Below are 24,183 nucleotides of genomic sequence, written 5' to 3'. Positions count from 1 at the left end.
ATCTTTATTGAATACCTGCCCTGTGCCAGATGGAGTTTTAAGTGCTGGTGATATGGCAGTGAATAAAGCAAAGTGCCTGCTTTCCTGGAACATATATTCTAGTGACACAGCTGCACACAGAGTAGAAATATAAAGACAGATGTGGGATTGATAAAGACTGAATTCAGACTAGTAGACACCTCTGGAAAGGGCCAGGGGAAGTGATTGTGGCAGGGCACAGAAACCTTCAATTATTTGCAATATTTTATTTCTTAAGCTGGAAAGTGGGTAAATGGTGTTTGCTATATCATTCTCTATATCTTTTAGTCTGTCTTATATATCTTATAAAAATCAATTTAGTTTTGTTTCCTACTTCTGCTTCTACAAATTTCTTTCATTCCTTTAAAAACACGTTTTCCTCCATAGATAATAGGAAGGTCAAATGAAACATAAGAAGATTAATGGAGATGTTCTGGGAACTAGCTTTAAGTATTTAAGAAAGCCTATGTGTTTGGAAATGACACAAACTCTTGGACATTTTGAATAATATTGTTTCTAGAGAAAGGAAGAAGGCCATGAAAACACCAGCACAGAGCCGGGCCCAAAGAAACTAAGCAACTGCTTGTGAAATTAAGGACTGATTGTGGACTTAACTTGTTTGCAAGGAAAAGCCTGGGATGGGTTCTGCTACACGTCCTAGAGACTTAACCTAGCCTGGCCACGAGGGTGACTGACATATTGGAGGACTGGCCTCTTGATCAACGGACTGCAGATATTTTAGTATTTAATGTACACTCTGCATCCTGAGTCATGTGGGACTAAATCTGACCCAGTTTGACAGCTCTTATTTCAAACAATTTAGATAAACAGCCTTATCTAAAAATTCTTCCTCCTTAGAATTCTTTAGTCCCATCAATAATCCTTGCTTTATTATTGAAGTGTATCTAATTAAAAAGAAGTGGAAATATTGCAATACTACCCTTAATACACTTTGGCCCAATAATCCCAGTATTAGTAATCTCTCCTAGAATAATGATCAGAGAGTTGGGCAAAGTTGATGTGTAATGATATGCCAGGGCAGCAATGTTTATAGCAGTGAAAAGATGAAAAGTAAGTGCCCTGCAGTGGGGGAATGATGAAAATAAATATAGCACTCCTAGTACTATATTTATAGTAGAATAGTAGAATTCTATTTTATACTGTCATTAAAAATGTGTTTACAAAGGTGATTCAATGACATGGGAAAGTCTATATTATTAAATGAAAAATTTGATTATAACTTGATTAAATATCTACCTAGTAATCAATGAAATGCTCCAAAATTAATGCTAATTTTCTTTTTTATACTCATTGTAATTTTCCAAACTTTCCCTGGCATGTAGTTTTGATTTTATAAATAAGAAAAAAGTTGTTAAACTAAAAAAAAAAAACAAGGAAATGGAAGCATATGATGTACTGAAAGAGAAGCAATCTTGACATTTTGACAGACTTGACATTTTTTACAATCTTAGACATTTGTTTACAGGGCTTGCTCATTTTATATAAGCCTGTGAAGAGATTAACTCCTATGATTGCAAATACTAGGATAAAATATAAGCTAGTTTGTGTGTGTGTGTGTGTGTGAAGAGAGGTTTTCTGGGGATCATTATTATAGATTCTGGGGCAGCAGCATGACTTACTGGAAAGAGATGAACTTGGAGTGAAGACATTACTAGTTGTGTGACCTTGGGGATAATGATATTTTCCTCCCAGGGTTGTGGTTAAGATGAAGTCAGATCATGAGAGCTCTGGGCACAGGATAGGCACTTAATAAAATCTGCTGACTCTGAATTTTCTTCAAGGTTATGAACATACAGTAAAAAACTGCAAGTTTTAGGTTGTGTTCTCTGCCAGTTTCCTCTAGACAAGATTAATTAAAAAGCAAAGTGGTTTTAAAAGGAGTGTTGTTGCATTTACTCTTTAGAACCAAGCGTGTTCTTCATGAGTCAGCAAGCTTCTAAATCAAAGACAAGACAAGCAGGGCTTCCCTGGTGGCGCAGTGGTTAAGAGTCCGCCTGCCAATGCAGGGGACACAGGTTCGAGCCCTGGTCTGTGAAGATCCCACATGTCTCAGAGCAACGAGGCCCGTGCACCACAACTACTGAGCCTGCGCTCTAGAGCCCGCAAGCCACAACTATTGAAGTCCACGCACCTGGAGCCTGAGCACCGCAACGAAGAGTAGCCACCACTCGCCACAACTAGAGAAAGACCGTGCACAGCAACGAAGACCCAACGCAGCCAAAAAAAAAAAAAAAAAAAAAAGACAACACAAGCAAACAGAAGCCCCATCCCTAGGACTACATGGTGTGCCTCCAAAGTCCACCCCGTCTGTTCTTCTCTGGGCCCATTCCCACTCCTGACCTCGTGGGGAGTTCTAGCAAAATCATCCAAGGGTAAATGAGTTCCAACTGTCTTTGATTCCTCCTCACCCCAACACCCCGTCTTCCTTTAGATCTTGGAACTGAACATGGTTTCTTGGTTTTCCAAAGTCCCCTTCAAGGGCTATCCTGAAGTGGAACCATAGTGTGGTGGTTAAAACTTAGTCTCAGTAATGTCAGACTGCCTGGTTTTGAATCCTTGACATGTTACTTAACCTTTCTGGATCTTAGTTCTACATCTGTAAAATGGGAATTAAAAAAAAAAAAGCCTCACAAGATTTAATGCATGTAATGTGCTCTGAATAGTGCCTGAAACATAGAAAGCACTCAAGAAATTTTAGCTATTATTATGATTACTTTTCTTGCAGTTTCTTACTCTAAAAACCCCTCATAAATGCAAGGCTAGAGAGCAACGTCCTCAGTGAGGAGGTGGTGTAGGCTAGGAGCACAGGTTCTGGCACTGGAGAGGATGGAGAGGGTGCAGTGTGGTACAGCTGTGCCTCTCTCCTGCTGTGTGATCTGGGAAAAGTTGCTTAGTATCTCTAAGTCTCAAGTGAAACTTGGGGCTGCAGGTAGGGTTGTTAAGATAACTGAACACTACTTACCATTGTGCCTGATTCTCCGTAGGTACTTGATACATTTTAGCAATTATTATTGTTCTAAGTGTATGGTATATATTATCTCATTTAGTCTTCACAAAACCCCCGTTTTGCAAGTGAGGAAACTTTGGCATTGAGGAGTTCAAGGTCACACGGGTAGTAATTGGCAGAACCAGAACTTAAATCCAGACGGTCTAACACCCCAACCCATGGTTTTAACCACAGTACACTCCTGCACAACACCAGCTCTGCTTAATGATAAGGAACTCATTTGTGCTTCAGGGTCAATGGCCAACAATTACTTAATATGTTTCTACTCCTCCTAATAGGGTTACCTTTTAAAAGAAAACTCCTATGATTTTTGATATTTCATAATACAATAATTTTTACTGGTCTGAATTTAAGCCTGAAAAGGATTGTACAATTAACAATGTTCCAAGATGATAGTAATTTTATTCAGCTGTAGTTAGTTACATTTGGTTAAATGATATAAGCTAATGATGAAAAATTGAGAGAGGCCTTCTAGTGACACAGTATCACCCCCCTTTAGATTCCACAGAGATAGGATTTTAGGTACTGAAGCAGGCTAGTGGGGGTGATATTTAGATATTTCTGGGATAATGATGGTGGGAGTTGATGTTACACACACACACACACACACACACACACACACACACACTTTGGCCCTTTCTTAAACAAACAGACTCAGAGATGGGAAGGACCTTAGGAGGCATATAATTTTCCCACCCAGTACAAAAATCATTTTTTGTAAGCATCCCTGAAGAATGGCTACCTAGAATTTGTTTGAATATCTTCAGTGAGGTATCCAGCTGGATAACACTAGTTAGAAAACTCCTTCCTACGTTGATCTGAATTCCACCTTTGTAATTACCAGCTCTAGGACCTGATTCTCTCTTACATAGTAATATAGAAGTCTAGTTCCCTCTTCGAAAATAATATGGTCCCTTACAGATAACCGAACTTCTTCACTGAACAGTTAATTGTTGAGCATGAGTCAGGTGCTATGCAAGGCACTGGAAACAGAGTTGTGGACCAGACCACAAGCCCCGCCCACCATGGCGTGGGCAGGCCATACTCTCAGGAAAACGTACTTCTCCACTTAGATATTTCCAGATCCTTCAACCACTTCTCGTCTGATAGTTTTTAGATCCCTTAACCTCCTGCTACCCTCTTTGGAAAACATGTAAATTTAAAAAATGTCACCATTGCATGTAGATTTGTTTTAATCCCTGTTCTCTGTTTATAGTTTATAGAATATCAGGCTTCTTCCTTGTACATCCCTTTGAGATTCTTCTTTATTCTGTTTGTGAAGAAAATATTTCTGAATTGCCTTCCTATACTTTCTCAAGCATTATTCAAAGAATTGAGGAATTATAGTGAAGTAGACATTGTCCGGGTCCCTAGGTATAATCTCCTGGGGGAGAAAGACATGTATACAAATGGCCATAACACTGTGATGAGTGCTATGACAGAAATAGGAATAAGTGCTGGTAAAAGTAAGGCAAGTCTGCTGAAACCTTTCAGGGTGGGACTGGAATCCCAAGTAAATTTTCACGGTTTTATTATTTTCTTCCTCTCTGTGCTATTACTTAATGTATTTTGAAGGGAGGGGTCCTTCCAAAATCCTGAATGGTAAAACTGTTGTTCTATAGTATTTTCTATCTACATTCAAAAGAGGATATGAGAAACTTACAGTAAACAATCATCATGTTAAGACTTTATGTTTCTGTAACTACACGTATACTGCTTTACATCTGTTAGAATGCCTTGATAGAGAAATCAGCTCTTTAATCTTCACATTATTTTCTTCATTCTACAAATTTGGAAACTGAGGCTCAGGGAAGTAAGTGGATATGTCAACATCACGAAGCCACTAAGTGGTAGAACCAGAACTCAAACCCGTCCAGACCTCTAAGCCTGGGGGCCTTTATTTGCCTAGCTGCAACCACCATTCCTGATAAAACCATGGATTTGACACAAAAGTTCCTGAAACCCCATAGAAAAAGACAGATAATTCATCAGTTGGTGGACAATGGTAACCTCGCTCCTTGGCAACCGACTCCGAGGAGCAAAGGGCACCCTCCCCACATCCCTTTCTTGCCACTCACATTTAAGTCTGTATGAGCCTGTGTTTGCTTTTAGATTGGGTTTTCAGGCTTTTGTGCACTCTCCCCACCCTTACTTCTGTAAATACATTATAAGCCCAGAAGGTTATCTGGTTTCCCATGAACAACAGTTTCCTGTCTTTTAAGTCTCCAAGTCACATCACATCAGGGGTCACACATGAGTTCTATTTCCTTTCCTTTATTTTGCAGGGATGCTATTATGTTATCACAAATATTTTCATTTTGCCTTCAAAATGACAGGGCATTCAAGGTTATTCCGGTTAATAAGATGTCACAGGAATGAAATTAATTATAAAACCTGTCTGACAAGAATAATAAGGTTTTTGAAAAGAGAAAAACAAGCAGTCTCTACTGATCAGTCCTTCATAAGTTTTTACCCCTGGAGTATATCCTATTGCTTTGAAATAAGGAATTCTATCAGTTCTTATTTCCTTCTGCAAAGATTTCTCCTCTAGTCCTGTGATGGGTCACACCAGACCTGCATTGTGATGAGGCATCCACTTTCATGTCTCAGAGTTTGGAAATATACTGAACTCCTGGCTCAAAATTGGTAACCTAAGTGACAATGTTGCTGTTTAATGTTTAATATCTATACTGAAAATACGAAGGATACCCCTGACTTTTCAGTGAAGAATGGTGAAAATACATCCTTGTATAATTTATGAGGTTTGAAAATGGGACTTGTCTTTCTTCTTACAGAATCAATTAGCTGCAAACGGCCCGTGGCCCATGGAGACAGTCAGGAAGGGCTGGCTGCCTGAACGTGCAGCAGATATTTTTGTTTTATTGTTTGGGGAAAGCTAGACTTACATCTTTCTGACCTTGGTCCTTCTCCCTCTCCTAAGTCCCTGCTTTCATGCTTCCAAGAGGCCACCAATAGTTTTCACTACCAAGTACAGGTACTTCTTACAGAGCTGAGAGGTAAACCTGGCCATTCCAGCTTCCCAGCTTCAGTCAGTCCTTGTAGAACTTGCCGGAAAAACCTGACTTATCCATTAGAATAGGACTCAGGGTGTCAGCTACAACTCGATAAATCTCCAAGTTATGATCGGTGCTGTATTGCTGAAATATACTGCTTTGGGAATGGCACTATTTTAAATCAGCTTTACACATACAACCTAACACAGGTTTTGGCTTAGTGTAATATTTCTCGATTTAGAAGCTGAGTATCTCTACGGAAATTCTTTTGAAATACACACGTGTGCACACACACGTTAAAGTCTGTTATCTGCTCTGACCGGGGAGTGTGGCATTATGATTTTATTCAGTCAGTCTATTTTGATCCTGGCACTGTCCCTGTCACAGTGTAGTAGGCACAAAAGAAGTACATGATAGCATCCTCCTTCTCAAGAAGGAAAGAAAGAAGAGGAAATATTTACTGGATGGTCGACTGTGTCAGGTGCTTTTATGTGGATCATCTCTTTTAATGCAAATAGCCTGGGGGTATTATGTCTGTATTTTCAGATGAAGAAACTCAGGCTTGAAGAGGTTAAGTAACTTGCAACCCATAAGTCTGGTGCTGAATTTGAACTAGGTCTGTCTGGCTCCACAGTAATGCTCTTTCTCATAATGGATGCATGAAGGAGACAATCAAGGAGTAATAGGAGTCAGTGTGCAATGAAATACAAAATTACATGTAATCAAGTGTTAAGACTTAGGGTATGAACCTCAAGTGCTTTGGGTGTTCAGTGGGACAGGCAAGAAATGAGTGTCTTCTCTAATTATTAAAGAAGGTCTCAAGGAAGAAGAAGCAGGGTTTGAAATGATCCTTGTAGGATTGTTAGGATCAAATATCTTTTTAATAAAGAGCCGGTTCATATTTGTGACATAGAGTTATATTTTTAAAGAAGTCAAATGTACTTCTAGGTCTTCTGGGCTTTGCTCCCTAACTGTGGTCTGTCCACTTCCCTTCCTGTCCTTGGTGCACCATCCCTTACACTGCTAATGCTCTGCCCTGTTAGCATATTCGGTAAAATTCCATTACTGAGTGAAGCATACTATGGACAATCTCTGTGCCCCTTGGGAGTTCCTCCGCCCTCTTTAGTATCTTTAGTCCTAGAAGAGTGTCTGGCATCTCTGGGACACCCAACTAACATTTGCTAAAAAAAATGGAAAAAAATGAAAAGGATTGATTGGTCAAAAACCAATTTTCAGGACTGATGTCAAATGGGCTCTCATACTCTATATTAGACTCCAATCCTGTTAGGTTTTCTTAGTTCATTCTTTGCTGGATTCCACAACATTTCAATCCTCCACTTGCTTCAAATCTTGCACCCTTAACAGATGGTTTTGCCTCATCAGCATCCCACTATTAAACATACAAACCCACACTCCCATCCGATCAATGTTCCTTCTGTTACAACGCGCGTGTGGTCCCTCTTCTGTTCTTAGGCCTGTCTCTCCACCTGTGCTTGAAAACCCTGTGCTTTAGTTCCTCCTGCATTCAGAGGAAACTGCCTCTCTGTTGTCTATTATCCTTCTCATGAATGAGTGGATCCTTCCTATGAGTTTTTAAACATGTTCAAGTGTCTTCTATTACAAACAAACAAGACAGCCTCCCCCAGCAGCTCTTTGGAAGGTCAACAATTTCGTTTCTATATACAATGGTCATTTTCCATGCTTCCTTTTTCTAATCTTTGAATCAACACTTGACACTCTCTGCTTCTTGAAATACTGTTTTCTTTGGCTTTTTAGAATACCACATTCTGCTGACTTTCCTCCTATCTTTCTAACAGCTTCTTTCACATCTTTTTTGCTGCCTTGTCTTCCTATACCCAGCCTTTAAATTTCCTTAGTACTCAGCTTTAGACCCCCTTCTGTCTCTTCTCAATTCTGCTCTCTTTCTTTAAGTATCTCATCTCCACTCAGTTTCAAGCTCTACCTATATTCAGAAGCTCACAAATTTATATGTCCAGCCCAGATCTTTCCTCTAAGCACCAGACCTGTGTACTTAACTCTTCACTTGAATTCTCTACTTGGGTGCATTAAAGCACTTTGTACTCAGCATGTCTAAGATGATATTCATGCTCTTTCCTTATGGAGCTGGTGTCTTCTTAGTGTTCTTGCTCAGTGAATGTCACTACCATCCACCCAGCTGTACAAGTTAAAAACCCAGGAATCATCTTCAACAGCTTACTCCCTCTTGGCTCTCATTTCCATTCCAACACAAAGTCCTGTTGATTTTACCTCACAAGTACCTCTCAAATTCATCCCTTCCTGTCAATCTCCTCCACTACTCCACTCCAAGGTACCATTCATGATCTCTTGCCTGGACTGCTGCAGCCTCTCCCTGGACTTCCCAGATCCATTCTCACCTTCCTCCAAGTGTTCTTCATATTGCAGCCAGAACAATCTTTTTTTTTTAAATTTAAACACAAATATAATGTTAACACACCCTCCTCTACCTGAAACAAGAGAAAACAACTCTTCAGTACTTCCCACTGCCCCACTCTCCAGGCTCATCTCACACCCCTTACCCCTTTACTCTGCAATTAGTCACACTGGCCTCATTCCAGATGCTGTGCCTCTTCCTGCTTATACAGGCTATTTCCTCTTTCTGAACATCTCCTGTGCCCCCCATTCTTTCCTTTTCTTTCACTTTCTCACACATACCTGGTTACCTCTTACTCATCTTTCAGATCTCAACTGAAGCATCTCTTGTCTTAGAAAAGCCTCTCCTCACCTCACTGATCACCTGACCACATCTATGCACTGCACTTCTTTTATTTTTATTTTATATTAGAGTTTAGTTGATTAACAATGTTGTGTTAATTTCAGGTGTACAGCAAAGTGATTCAGTTATACATATACGTGTATCTATTCTTTTTGAAATTCTTTTCCCATTTAGGTTTTTACAGAATATTGAGCAGAGTTCCCTTGCTCTACAGTAGGTCCTTATTTGTTATCTATTTTAAATACAGCAGTGTGTACATATCAATCCCAAACTCCCAATCTATCCCTCTCCTCCTCCTGGTAACCATAAGTTTGTTCTCTAAGTCTGTGAGTCTCTTTCTGTTTTGTAAATACATTCATTTGAATCACTTTTTTAGGTTCTACATATAAGTGATATCATATGATATTTGTCTTTCTCTTTCTGACTTACTTCATTTAGTATGATAATCTTCAGGTCCATCCATGTTGCTGCAAATGGCATTATTTTATTCTTTTTAATGTCTGAGTAATAGTCCATTGTATATATGTACCATATCTTCTTTATCCATTCATCTGTCCATAGACATTTAGGTTGTTTCCATGTCTTGGCTATTGTAAACAGCACTGCAATGAACATTGGGGTGCATGTCTCCTTTTGAAACATGGTTTTCTCTAGATATATGCCCAGGAGTGGGATTGCTGGGTCATATGGGTAGTTCTAGTTTTAGTTTTGAAGGAACCTCCATATTGTCCTCCACAGTGGCTGTATCAATTTATATTCCCACCAGCAGTGCAAGAGGGTTCCCTTTTCTCCACACCCTCTCCAGCATTTATTGTTTGTAGATTTTTTGATGATGGCCATTCTGACTGGTGTGAGGTGATATCTCATTGCAGTTTTGATTTGCATTTCTTTAATAATTAGCAATGTTAAGAATCTTTTAATATGCCTCTTGGCCATCTGTATGTCTTCTTTGGAGAAATGTCTATTTAGATCTTCTGCCTATTTTTTAATTAGGTTGTTTGCTTTTTTGATATTGAGCCATGTGTGCTGTTTGTAAACTTTGGAGATTAATCCCTTGTCAGTTGCATTGTTTGCAAATATTTTCTCCAATGCTGTGGGTTGTCTTTTTGTTTTGTTTATGGTTTCCTTTGCTGTTCAAAAGCTTTTGAGCTTCATGAGGTCCCATTTGTTTATTTTTGGTTTTATTTCCATTACTCTAGGAGATGGATCAAAAAAGATATTGCTGCAATTTATGTCAAAGAGTGTTCTATGTTTTCCTCTAAGATTTTTATAGTAACTGGTCTTGCATTTAGGTCTTTAATCCATTTTGAGTTTATTTTTGTGTATGGTGTTAAAAAATGTTCTAATTTTATTTCTTAACATGTAGCTGTCTAGTTTTCCCAGCACTATTTATTGAACAGAATGTCTTTTCACCATTGTATAGTCTTGCCTCCTTTGCTGTATATTAATTGACCATAGGTGTGTGTTTTTTTCTGGGCTTTCTATCCTGTTTCATTGATCTATATTTCTGTTTTTGTGCCATACCATACTATTTTGATAACAGTAGCTTTGTAGTATAGTCCGAAGTCAGGGAGCCTGATTCCTCCATCTCCGTTTTTCTTTCTCAAGATTGCTTTGGCTATTTGGGGTCTTTTTTTTTTTTTTTAAACATCTTTATTGGAGTATAATTGCTTTACAATTGTGTGTTAGTTTCTCCTGTATCACAAAGTGAATCAATTATATGTATACATATATCCCCATATCCCCTCCCTCTTGCATCTCTCTCCCACCTTCCCTATCCCACCCCTCTAGGTGGTTATTCAGGGTCTTTTTTGTCTCCGTACATATTTTAAGATTTTTTATTCTAGTTCGGTGAAAAATGCCATTGGTAATTTGATAGGGATTGCGTTGAATCTGTAGATTGCCTTGGGTTGTGTAGTCATTTTGACAATATCGATTCTTCCAATCCAAGAACATGGTATATCTTTCCATCTGTTTGTGTCATCTTTAATTTCTCTCATCAGCATGTTATAGTTTTTGGAGTACATGTCTCTTGCCTCCTTAGATAGGTTTATTCTTAGGTATTTTATTGTTTTTGATGTGATGGTAAATGGGATTGTTTCTTTAATTTTTCTTTCTGATCTTTCATTGTTAATGTATAGAAATGCAAAATATTTCTGTGTATTAATTTTGTATCCTGCAACTTGACCAAATTCATTGATGAGCTCTAGTAGTTTTCTGGTAGCATCTTTAAGATTTTCTATGTGTCATGTCATCTGCAAACAGTGACAGTTTTACCTCTTCTTTTCCAATTTGGATTCCCTTTGTTTCTTTTTCTTCTCTGATTGCCATGGCTAGGAGTTCCAAAACTATGCTGAATAAAAGTGGCAAGAGTGGACATCCTTGTTCTGTTCCTGATCTTAGGGGAAATGCTTTCAGCTTTTCACTGTTGAGAATGATGTTAGCTGTAGATTTGTCATATATGGCCTTTATTATGTTGAGGTATGTTCCCTCTATGCTCACTTTCTAGAGAGTTTTTATCATAAATCAGTGTTGAATTTTGTCAAAAGCTTTTTCTGCATCTATTGAGATGATCATATAGTTTTTATTCTTCAATTTGTTGATGTGGTGTATCATACTGATTGATTTGTGGATATTGAAAAATCCTTGCATCTCTGGGATAAATCCCACTTGATCATACACACTGCACTATGTACTTCTTCTCCCAAACACTTAATTCAGTTTTAATATTATATTTATGTGATTATTCTACTATTATCTATTTCTACCATAAAAGCCATGATAGTAGGAACGTGTCTTCTTTTGCTCACCATATATTTTCAGTAGCTCATATGAGTCTGGTACATCAGATATTCTCTACTTTAGTTGAATGAATACATAAATTAATAAAGTTGAAGTCATGGGCATGGCTGAAGCAGTTGTAAAAGAAGAGGGACCCTCCCACTCCTGACAGAGCCCATTAAGGCATCTGGATGGGTTTTAAACAGAATGAGTATATAACAGTGTCAGACATATTCTTCCTTCCTTGAAAGCTGGCATTAAACAAACAAACAAGAAAAAGGAACTTGGTGAACACAATATTTTAAAGGCAGGGCAGAGTAAGAAAAACCATGCTGGGGGGTGGGGAGGAGACAAAGAAATAATGGCCATAGAGGTGGCATAAGCCAAGGGAGCCAAGAGTTCTGAGAAAGCAGAAGTGCCATCAAGCATCTGGAGCCCCAGACATTGTAAGAAACAGGAAATGTTCTCCTGACTTGACATTAATTAGATGACTCTTAATTGTCTCTTAGGGGAATAGGTAGGCAGAAGTTTTATAGGACAGAATGGAAGGTGAGGACGTAGGAGCAGGGCAGCTGACATCTCTTTCACCAGATATGGTGTTGAAGGAAAGGGGAGAGGAAAGACAGTATCCTACTTGGCCTTTCTATGACACTTGGCACTGTTGATGGCTATCTCTTTCTTCAAAGTGGGGATGGTGGCTTGTTAGATAGAGAAAAAAGATACTCTGAATATGAGAACTTTAGAAAGATAAAGCAGTATCAGTTAATGCCGCAAGGTCCTGGGGCAAATGGAAGGAATGGGATCAAGGACTTGGGCAGATGCTGCATCTAGAAACTCTGTTGTTAGGAGCATATACATTATGAATTGTTACGTCTTCCTGGAGTATTGACTGCCCCCCCCTTTATCATTATGTACTGCCCTTCTTTATCCCTGATAACTTTCCTTGCTCTGAAGTTTTGCCCTGTCTGAAATTAATATAGCTATTCCTGCTTTCTTTTTTTCTTTTCTTTTCTTTTTTTTTTTTTGCGGTACGCGGGCCTCTCACTGTTGTGGCCTCTCCCGTTGTGGAGCACAGGCTCTGGACGCGCAGGCTCAGCGGCCATGGCTCATGGACCCAGCCGCTCCGCGGCATGTGGGATCCTCCCAGACCAGGACACGAACCCGTGTCCCCTGCATCGGCAGGCGGACTCTCAACCACTGCGCCACCAGGGAAGCCCCCTGCTTTCTTTTAATTAGTGTTAACCTGACATATCTTTCTCCATTCCTTTACATTTATCTATATGTGTCTTTATATTTAAGATAGGTATCTTGTAGACAGCATGTGGTTGGATCTTGTATTTTGATCTACTTTGAAAAACTCTGTCTTTGAAGTATTTAGATCACTGATATTTAAATTGTTTGTTGATATAGTTGGATTATCATCTAGGATATTTGTTACTATTTTCTATTTATTGCCCATGTTCTTTGTTTTTATTTTTGTCTTCCAAACTTTTTCTGCATTGGTGGCTTTAACTGAACATTTTATATCATTCCATTTTCTCTCCTTTCTTAGCATATCGATTATATTTCTTTTTAAACCTTTTTTTAAAAAGGGTGGTTGCCCTAGAATTTGCAATATACATTTAAACTAATCCAAATCCACTTTCAAATAAGTGGACAGTACAAGTACCTTGTAATAACAAAATATTCCTAATTCCTCCCTTCCATCCCTTGCTGTCATTCATTTCATTCATACATAAACACACATAATCAAATATATTGTTGCTATTATTTTGAGCACACTATTATTGGTTAGATCAATTAAGAATAAGAAAAATAAGTTTTTATTTTACCTTCACTTATTCATTCTCTGATACTCTTCCTTTCTTTATGTAGATCCAAATTTCTGACCTACATCATTTTCCTTCTCTCTAAAGAACTTCTTTTAGCATTTCTTGCAAGGCAGGTCTACTGGTAAAAAATTGGCTCAGTTTTTGTTTGTCTGAGATAGTCTATTTCTCTTTCACTTCTGAAGGATAATTTCACAGGATACTAAAGTCTAGGGTTTTTTTCCTTCAACACTTTAAATATTTCACTCCACCCTCTTCTTGCTTGTATGGTTTCTGAGGAGAAGTCAGATGTTTTTCTTATCTTTGCTTCTCTGTAGGTAAGATATATTTTTCCTCTTGCTTCTTTCAAGATGTTTTTCTTTGTCTTTGATTTTCTGCAGTTTGAATATGATTATGGGTAGATGTAGTTTTTGTTTGTTTTTATATTTAACCTGCTTGGTGTTCTCTGAGGCTTCCTGAATCTGTGGTTTGGTGCCTGACATTAATTTGGGGAAATTCCCATCATTATTGCCTCAAATATTTCTTCTGTTTCTTTCTCTCTTTCTTTTCTTTCCAGTATTCCCATTACATATGTTGATATATTACACCTTTTGTAATTGTCTCACAGCTTTTGAATATTCTGGGGTTTTTTTTCAGTCTTTTTTCTCTTGACATTCAGTTTTGGAACTTTCTCTTGTCATATCCTCAAGATCAGAGATATTTTTCCTCACCCATGTCCAGTGTATTATTGAGCCCAACAGAGACATTCTCCATTTCTGTTACAGTGATTGTGATCTCTAACATTTCTTTTTGATTCTTAGGATTTTCATCTCTCTGATTACATTAGCCCTATGTTTTTGCATGTTGTCTACTTTGTCAATTTAAGCCCTTAGCATATTAATCATAGTTTTAAAGAACTCCTATTCTGATAAGTCCAGTATTCCTGACTTATCTGAAGACTCTTGTTCTAATGCTTGTTCAGTCTCTCCAATCTGTGTTTTTACCTTTAGTATGCCTTATAATTTTTTGTTGAAAGGTGTATGTGATGTACTAGGTAAAAGGAACTGCAGTAAATAAGCTTTTAGTACTGTAGTGGTAAAGTGTGGGGGGAGGAGACACGTTCTATGGAGTGTACATAGTCCTATGATTAGGTCTCAGTCTTTTGTTGAGCCTGTGCCCCTGGACTGTGAACTTCACCACTGCTTCTCAGGTTTCCCCCACTTAGATGAGACAGGATGGGTATTTCCATTCTCCTAGGTAGGTTAGGCTCTAATAAAACCCCAGTAGGTTAGTTTCTCCTGAGAGCAGAGGCCTTATGAAGAACAGAGTGCTCGGGTGGCTTTCAAAATGATTTTTTTTTCTCCTCCGCCTGCTGGAAACATGAGGAGACTGATATTCACTGTGAGAATCTGGTAGAGCTCCTAGTGGTAAAACCCACAAAAGTTTGGGGACCCCATGACTGGATGCCCATGGAGTTTTTATCCTCAGACTTGCCTACATTGAGTCTCCAGCAATTCATCAATTACAGTTTAGGTTTTCTTACCCTGGTCCTGGTTCTTGTGGAGGTTTTCTGCTCTGGTAAGTTGTGATTCTCTGAATCTGCCTGTTTCTCCAGTTTTAGGAGCAGCAGTTTGCCTTGTGACCTCACTTCTAAGAAGAGACTTTTCAGTTTGTTCAGCTTTTTACTTGTTAGGACAGTGGTAATTTTTAAGCTCCTACATGCCAGACTGAAAACCATACGTGCTCCATTAGGATTCACTTAACTGAAGCAATGGTGGCCTCTGTCAGCTACAGAAAGACACTGATTGCTGAAAAGTTGGGTCTGGGGGAGGAGAGAAAGGGGTTCATATTTATGAAGCATTTGTTCCGTACAAGGTACTTTACACTCCCTACTTCTCCAAACAGCATGTCTAAGCGGGGTTATTGTCATCACTTTTGAGAAGAGGAAACCCAGGCTCGAAAGAGTTAGCAAGAGTTAGCAAGTTATCAAAACGTTACATATTAAGTAGAAGAACTGGAAATCATTTTATTGACTTTTTAAAAAAATGGACATTTATTGAGCACACACTGTGTGTTGGGCAGGAGAGCAGAACACAGTTCCTGCAATGCAAGAGGATATTACAACACAGGGTCTCATGGACCCCCCAAGAAGGTGACATGTAATGAGAAGGGCTTCCTCAAGGAGAAGCGTGGTTCTGATGGAGCATGAGTAGGGGTTAACCAGCATAGGGGTGATAGGGTTGCGGAAGCTTCCATATAGAGGAAAGAGACTGTGCAAAGCACAACCCACTTGGGGGGAACTGCAAATGGCTTGGTGTGGCTGGAGCATTCAGTGTGTTTTGGTGATTGGCAAGGGATGAGTTTGGGGAAGGAGGGGAGAGGGTCAGACTCTAATTTGAAAGTTCCCATGTATTATGATAAGAGGTTCTGATTTAATTCTGACATCAATGAGGAGCCATGAAGAGTTTTAAGCAGTGGAATGTGATGATTGACTTGGCTTTTCAGCAAGATGATTTTGATGGGTGAGGAGCCTGGGGAAGGGAGACTGGTTAGGAAACTGTCTCAGTGGTCCTGGGGAAGAAGGGTCAGGGTGGGAACCAGGACAGTGGCAGTGGACCTGGGGAGGGAAGGAGAGATGCCTGCACAGGAGAACTGACCAGGTGACCAGCTTCTTGATCAAACTGATGTAGGGAGGGAGAGAAAGGAAGGAGACTAGGAAGATGCCCTGGTCTCTGGCTTGGGCAGCTGGGAGGATGGTGGTATCCTTCACAGAAATAGGGGAAGCAGAAGGAAGAACAGATTTTGTGGGGGAAGATGGTGAGTTCAGTTTTGGACTTGTTGAGTTTGAGATGCACATGGGAAATCCAGCCAGTGCTGTTTAGCAGACAGACATAGGCGCTGGGAACCCACCAGGGAATTCTGAGCGAAGCTGAAATGCTCACATTTCCTCACTATTCCTTGTGAACAGAGCCCCAACTTCGTTGAGGTTTCCATGCCTTAGGAAAAGAGAAACTGGCTGTGGTCAAGCTTCTAAAAGGAGAATAAGTGCAGTGAGGACTGAAGGGTCCCTGGCCAGGATGCTGGCGGGTACCCGCACTGAAATAATAGAGCAGAGCTCAGCAAGGAAAGCAAGAAAGAGTGAGCCAAGAAGTAGGAGGAGTGCCAGAAAGAGAACACATGGTGGGGGCCAGAGCTTTGTGGCCCAGGCTGGCTTCGCACTCACTAAACCTGTCTCTCTCTTCCTGGGCACCTGAGTAAGCTCCGTTTTCCATCCTTTTGCCTCTTCGCACAGAGGGAGAGCCAGTGACTAGGGATGTCAAATGATCGTGGGAGGAAGAAATGTGCAATGAAGAGCAGGTCCCCCTTCCCATGCCTTTTCCCTTCCCATCCATGATCCCTCTGGAGGTCTCGCTGGAAGGAAAACACTCAGACTTTGAGTTTTGTTACCGTAGCAGAGCCTCACCTATCTTTCCTGATCCTGGCTCTGCAGTCAGACGGCTGTGTTTCAATTCTGTCTTTACCTCTTGCCAGCTGTGTGACCTTAAATAAACTGCTTAATTTCTCTGTACGTCACTTTCCTTATCAGTAAAATGGGGGTAATAATATCAATTTCACGTAATTGTCTCAGGATAAAATGAGGTAATAAATGTGAAGCACTTAGAACAGTATTAAATACTATAGAAGTGTTAGAAGCTAACGGAGAGGACACTGTCAAGAAATGGCGATGGTTTATAGCCGCGGTCAGCAAACTACGGCCTGCAGGTCAAATCCACTCTGCTTCCTGTTTATGCACAGCCTCTCAGTTAAGAATGGGCTTTACATTTTCGAATAGTTGAAATAAATCACAGGAAAATATGTGGAATTCAAATTTCAGTGTCCATAAATAAAGTTTTACTGGAGCACAGCCATACTCTTGTTTAAGTATAGTTGTGGCTGCTTTTGCACTACAATGGCAGGCTTTGAGTAGCTGCAGCAAATCCCTTATGGTTCACAAAGCCTAAAATATTTACGACCTGGCCCTTTACAGTAAAAGTGTGGTGGATCAAAGGCAGCAAAGGTCAAGAAAGATAACTAAAAAGTGTTAACTGGGGGACTTCTCTGTGGCGTAATGGTTAAGAGTCCGCCTGCCTACACTACAAAGCTACAGTAATCAAGACAATATGGTACTGGCACGAAAACAAAAACATAGATCAATGAAACAAGATAGAAAGCCCAGAGATAAACCCACGCACCTATGGTCAACTAATCTATGACAAAGGAGGCAAAGATATACAATGGAGAAAAGACAGTGTCTTCAATAAGTGGTGCTGGGAAAACTGGACAGCTACATGTAAAAGAATGAAATTAGAACATTCCCTAACACCATACACAAAAATAAACTCAAAATGGATTCGAGACCTAAATGTAAGACCGGACACTATAAAACTCTTAGAGGAAAACATGGGAAGAACACTCTTTGACATAAATCACAGCAAGATCTTTTTTGATCCACTTCCTAGAGTAATGGAAATAAAACCAAAAATAAACAAATGGGACCTAACAAAACTTCAAAGCTTTTGCACAGCAAAGGAAACCATAAAGAAGACGAAAAGACAACCCTCAGAATGGGAGAAAATATTTGCAAATGAATCAATGGACAAAGGATTAATCTCCAAAATATATAAACAGCTCATGCAGCTCAATATTAAAGAAAGAAACAACTCAATCCAAAAATCGGCAGAAGATCTAAATAGACATTTCTCCAAAGAAGACATACAGATGGTCAAGAAGCACATGAAAAGTTGCTCAACATCACTAATTATTAGAGAAATGCAAATCAAAACTACAATGAGGTATCACCTCACACCGGTTAGAATGGGCATCATCAGAAAATCTACAAACAACAAATGCTGGAGAGGGTGTGGAGAAAAGGGAACCCTCTTGCACTGTTGGTGGGAATGTAAATTGATACAGCCACTATGGAGGACAGTATGGAGGTTCCTTAAAAAACTAAAAATAGAATTACCATGTGATCCAGCAATCCCACTACAGGGCATATACCCAGCAAAAACCATAATTCAGAAAGACACATGCACCCCAATGTTCATTGCAGCATTATTTACAATAGTCAGGTCATGGAAGCAACCTAAATGCCCATCGACAGATGAATGGATAAAGAAGTTGTGGTACATATATACAATGGAATATTACTCAGCCATAAAAAGGAATGAAATTGAGTCATTTGTTGAGACTTGGGTAGATCTAGAGACTGTTATACAGAGTGAAGTAAGTCAGAAAGAGAAAACAAATATCGTATATTAACGCACATATGTGGTACCTAGAAATATGGTACAGATGAACCGGTTTGCAGGGCAGAAGTTGAGACACAGATGTAGAGAACAAATGTAGGGACACCAAGTAGGGAAAAACATGGTGGGGTGGGGATGGTGGTGTGCTGAATTGGGCTATTGGAATTGACATGTATACACTGATGTGTATAAAATTGATGACTAATAAGAACCTACAGTATAAACAAACAAACAAACAAAAAACAACTAATACTAAAAAAAAGAAAAAAAGAGTCCGCCTGCCAATGCAGGGGACACGGGTTTGAGCCCTGGTCTGGGAAGATCCCACATGCTGTGGAGCAACTAAGCCCATGCGCCACAACTACTGAGCCTACACTCTAGAGTCTGCGAGCCACAACTACTGAAGCCCGTGGGCCTAGAGCCCGCGCTCAGCAACAAGAGAAGCCACCGCAGTGAGAAGCCCGCACACTGCAGCGAAGAGTAGCCCTAGCTCGCCGCAACTAGAGGAAGCCCGTGAGCAGCAAGGAAGACCCAATGCAGCCAAAAATAAATAAATTAATTTATTAAAAAAAAAAAGTGTTAACTGGAATTGGTGATAGATTACCAGTGACCTTGATAATGGCTTTATTTGGAGTGTGAAAGCATAAACTAGATTTTGGTGTTGGGGTGATCATAGTTTGATTCCTGACTCAACTGCTTGTTAGCTGTTTGGTCTTGAGAGGTCATTTAACCTCTATGAGCTCCAGTTTCCTGAGCTGTAAATTGGGGATAAACAGAGCTACCTTCTTGAGGTACTGTAAAGATTAGCAATAATGCATGTAAACCATAAAACACAGTGTCTGGCTTACAGTAAGTACTCAATAAATGCAAGCCCTTGCTTCATTTAATCTTCTGTCCCCCAAATTGCTGTTCCTTTATAGGTAATGCCTTTTCACTTTTAATATTTTATTTTTGTCCTCTGTGCTCTAGATGTTTTACATTATATGCCAAGTCTTTGCTCAAATCTCACCTCTTTAATGAGGCCGTCCTAGTTAATATTGACTCTCCTGTTTAATACTGTAATCTGCCCCCCCAAACCAGCATTCCTAACCCTCCTACCGTGTTCTACTTTTTTTTTCTTCTCATAGCACTTAACAATCTAGAGAATTTACTAATATATTATGTTTATTGGTTACTATCTGTCTTCCCCACCTGTATGGAAGATCCTTGCCTGTTTTATACAATTAGATATTCCAAGTGCCTAAATGGTACCTGGCACATAGTAGGTGCTCTATTAATATTTGTTGAGGAACTAAATGGAAAAAGAATAGGCGAGGATTTTTTTTTCCTGCTCAGGACTGGATGTGCTTCTTCAATCTGGGGACTTGTTTTTTCTCACCTCTTTAAAGTTCTCAACCATTATCTGTTAAAATGCAGCTCTGCCCCATCCACTCCATTTTATCCTCCTGGAACTCCTGTTAGAATATGTTGACCCAATCATTCTGTCCTCAGTGTCTCCTAAGTTCTTTCTTTGACAATGATTTAGCTCTCTGTTTCATTTGAAGGAAATTTCCTCAGCTCTATCATTGTCTGTCTCTCTCTTTTTTTATCGGGGTATAGTTGTTTTACAATGTTGTGTTAGTTTCTACCGTACAGTGAAGTGGAGTTCCCTGTACTGTGTGGCAGGTTCTTATTAGTTATCTCTTTTATATATATTAGTGTATATATGTCAATCCCAATCTCCCAATTCATCCCACCCCCCACCCCTATCACTGTCTCTTTTTAGCTGTATCTAGTCTACTCTTCAACCGTTAATTGAATTTTTATTGCAATGACAATATATTTTTTGTGCCTAGAATTTCTATTTCTTCCTCCCTATTCCTTCCTGCTTCTTCCTTTCCATTCTTTCCTGTACTTGTTTCATGGTTTCTAATCTTCCCTTTATCTCCTTGGATATTTTAAATATTCCCAGATTAAGATTTCTTTCAGGCTTTTCTGTTATCCCCAGTCCTTGGAGTGTGAACCCTTCCATTTGTTTAATCAGCTGGATTTCTTGCTACGGTTCATTCCTTGGTGCGGTCTGTCATTTTGGATGGTGAGCTCACCCTTCACAGTGGTTGTCTGGCATTTGCCCTTGCTGGGGTCTTAAGAGTTAGCAACTGAAAAGGCTCCAGAAAGGCACCACTGAATGGCCTGTCTTTGGAGGTGAGGATGAGGGTGGCAGAGTGCAGGTGTTAAGGAAGGTGCCCTGAGTTCACTTCCCCACTGTGAAACTATTTGCGTAACTGTGGGCAAATTATTCTTGGAGTCTTAATTCTCTTAATTATAAAATAAAGATAATAATTCCTATTTCCTAGAGATGTTGTGAGGAATTAGTACAATAGTCAAGTTAAGGAACTTAGCACAATGTTTAGTATGTATGAAGTGCTTAATATATGCTAAAAAATATTTTAAATACTTGTCAATATCTTCTCCTTGCTTTGTGATATAAGGGAAGAAACATAATGCTTGTGAAAATAGCTTCTGAATATGTATATGAAACAGAGAGACAGCCATTACATTTGGACACTGGTCAGATCTATCCCCTTTATTTGTTATACATATTAGCTGAAAATGGGGGGAAAACAATTCCAGAAGAACATGCTCACTTGGCTTTCAGCCACCACAGAGGAGCACTGATGGGAGGTGGAAGGAAATTTCAGACATGATGCTTTTTAAAAAATAAGGCCTAATTAGAGACTGGGATCATTTGCCAACTATTTTGGATCATTCAAATAGAGCAGGAGGAAGAGTTCTTCTTCTGAGAAAAAAATGACCCAGATAAATTTCTTTGGTTTTATTCAAATAGAAAATATATTAATATCTTGGCTGTGTTGTCCTTGGTCATCAGTCTCTTTCAAAGGTTAGAAAGAGAAAAGCAGAGCCCTGAACCGGTAACCAATGCTTAGTAAATACCGTGGGCTTATTACAGGGAAGGGCTAGAGACACAGGCAAATTCTTGGCCAAGAGAACCTCATGTAACTTCACTTCTATCTCATGTAACTTTTGACCACAAATCTTTCCTCAATTAATTGCCACTTTGAATCTGTGGATAAGGGAGGGTTAAAGCGCCAAAGTTAATGTATAAAAGCTGTATGATTTATCATGGAATAGATTATTTTAGTTCTCTGTAAACATTTCACAGAATGATTCGTAATTCTAATTTTCATGAAACATTTATAAAGACTAAAATTAGAAACATTTAAATAGAGAAATATTTTTAGATTCTAAGTACCTGATCTTCATAATCAGATCCTGTATCAGTGATCTCTCCAGTGTCCAACAGCATCGAAGGATCAAGGTCACTTGAACCTAAGATCAGGAAAACAAAGATTACCTGATGGAGGCCATCCGTGTACATTTCTGAGGCAAACAAACGCCCACCAAGTTTCCATATTGTCTTATTTACAAATATTTCCAGACTCTTCCCATCTGCCAGGCACTGTTTGGCCTGCAGATGGAAAATGCAGATGTAACAGAGCAGGACCCTATGGGGCCTTCCCAGGACAGACCCCCCTCCCCCATATCCTCTGCTTTAGCTCCTCTCTGAAGTACCTAGATAACAGTATCTGATGCACATTTCCTGCATTGTTTTACAGAGGTTAAAACCACCACCAAATGGAAGAAATTAACTACATGACGATCATGAACACCTAGCTCCCAGATCTACTAGTGCCTAAGGATTGAGAATGTTAACCCCTGTGACACCGCCCAGTTACCTCACCATCAACCAATCAGAGAGCTGTGCACGAGCTGATCACATACCCTGGGACACTTCTCCCTCACCTGGCTTTTAAAAATAATTTGTTGAAACCCACAGAGAATTTGGGCTTTTTGAGCACTAGCTCTTCTGAACTCCTTGTTGGTCACCCTTCAATAAATGCTGCACTTTCCTTCACCACAACCCGGTGTCAGTAGACTGGTTTTACTGCATGTGGGGGAGTAGACTCAAGTACGGTTTGGTAACACAGATACCTAGACACTGTCTGTGCCCTTAAGAAGACAATGATCTTGTGGAGGAGATGAATTTATCAACAGCAAGGTTCAGAAACCAAAAAGAAAGACTAATTCTGATTAGTAGTGGAGGAGATGATGGGGGTGGGATTCTTCACAAGGAAATAGTTTGTGAGTCTAAACTGTGAGGGTGAATACGGGTGGTCCAGGAGGAGAAGTGGTTTAAGGGTGTGCCATGGTGGCTGAGGAAGAAGGAACACCAGGAGCAAAGTACAGAGTGAGAGTAGAGCAAGGGGTTTCCAGGAAAAGAAGGGCTGCATTTGCTCACTCCATGAGAACCTGAGAAGTTTTTCCTCTAGCCTTTGGGTCACCTTAGTCCCCGAAGGTGAGAAAAATCAGGTTAACTTAATGTATTAATATAGAGTTTTTTCCCCCTAGGTGCTACAGGTTACACTGAATTACCTTCCCATTAATCCCCAAGGCTCACACTTAAACCAGTAATTTTCTTAATGGGACTCCTGAAGCACAATTGATTCATCGTCCTCATCTAATGACTCTTTCTTGCTGGGAAATATATATTACCTAACTAGCCAGAAAGACAGAATTCAGTGCTGTCCATAAAAAGCCAGGCACCCTGTGAAGAAACCAACCACTCCACGCTTCATTGTAAACTTGCCCTTGCCGAATAACTCTTGTTCAGAATACGCAATGAGTAATGTTTAATGAAGATGAATCTTCAAAAAGATGTCAAGCATCTCACACACTTCTCAGATATGGACCTCTCCCAGAGATGCTGCTTCCATACTTTCTTCCAGAAAAAGAATCAAGGTGTGTCCCTAAACAGTCTTTTGTCATTTCTACTCTTCTCATCATTACCCCTGCTGTTCACCAAATTGACTAAGTACTAACCCATTATCAAATCGACTAAGTACTAAGCAGTAACACCATTGTTTATTGTGTTTGTAATTAAAAAAAAATTTTTTTTTAAGTACAGTAAAGGCTTTCAAAATGGAGATGCTTGACCCATCAAACCATTTTGGAAAAGTAACTAACTGTAGAGCTACCATGTATAGTTGCATAAATGTGTACTGCACAATTCTTGGTGATGCCCATGGCAACACAGTGTTAATGAGGTGCTTGTAGAATGGAGTTAGGAGGACTATTAATAAAGTGAGACTAGAGGGGTGATATGGAAACATTTTTAATTTTATATATAATTTTTTAAGTAGAAGGATTATATACTTGTAATTTTTCTGTCTCTGTGTTTTAAGTCTTTTTCAGATAAATACTTTTATTTATAAGGTGTACCTTATAAATAAAAGGTGTACCTTAGGGCCAAACTACCTGATGTCTCAGAACCCAGTTGGAAGACCATTTTGCCCTTATGTGTTGGGAGACAGTAAAGATGTCAGAAGTAAAACGTACATTTTCCCATTTTAAGATCATGGACATTTTAGAATTTAATATTTCATAGAATCCTACCCTGTCACTTTAGAAAAGAGGAAAATGAGCTGTGGAG

At 39.5% G+C, this 24,183-nt stretch overlaps 1 protein-coding gene and 1 long non-coding RNA gene across 4 annotated transcripts in view; one reads left to right on the top strand and one right to left on the bottom strand.

Annotated features, from left to right (window-relative positions):
* Positions 1-22,598, top strand: part of LOC137218892 (uncharacterized) — a 110,819-nt gene extending 88,221 nt beyond the window's left edge. The window contains exon 3 of the long non-coding RNA XR_010940909.1: positions 22,310-22,598. This is a non-coding gene — a long non-coding RNA (uncharacterized lncRNA). The remainder of the gene's footprint in view (positions 1-22,309) is intronic.
* The window catches only part of AK5 (adenylate kinase 5), a 238,211-nt gene that overhangs the window by 92,414 nt on the left and 121,614 nt on the right, over positions 1-24,183 (bottom strand). For all 3 annotated transcript variants that reach the window (XM_067726621.1, XM_067726620.1, XM_067726622.1), the window contains one exon: positions 21,946-22,022. In XM_067726621.1, coding sequence (XP_067582722.1) covers positions 21,946-22,022 — 77 coding nt within the window. The remainder of the gene's footprint in view (positions 1-21,945; positions 22,023-24,183) is intronic.

This window comes from Pseudorca crassidens, chromosome 2 (genome assembly GCF_039906515.1).
Source record: "Pseudorca crassidens isolate mPseCra1 chromosome 2, mPseCra1.hap1, whole genome shotgun sequence".
In the NCBI taxonomy this organism is placed as follows: Eukaryota; Metazoa; Chordata; class Mammalia; order Artiodactyla; family Delphinidae; genus Pseudorca; species Pseudorca crassidens.
Note: the sequence above shows the minus strand (reverse complement) of the source record. Positions and strands in the feature narration are given on the sequence as shown.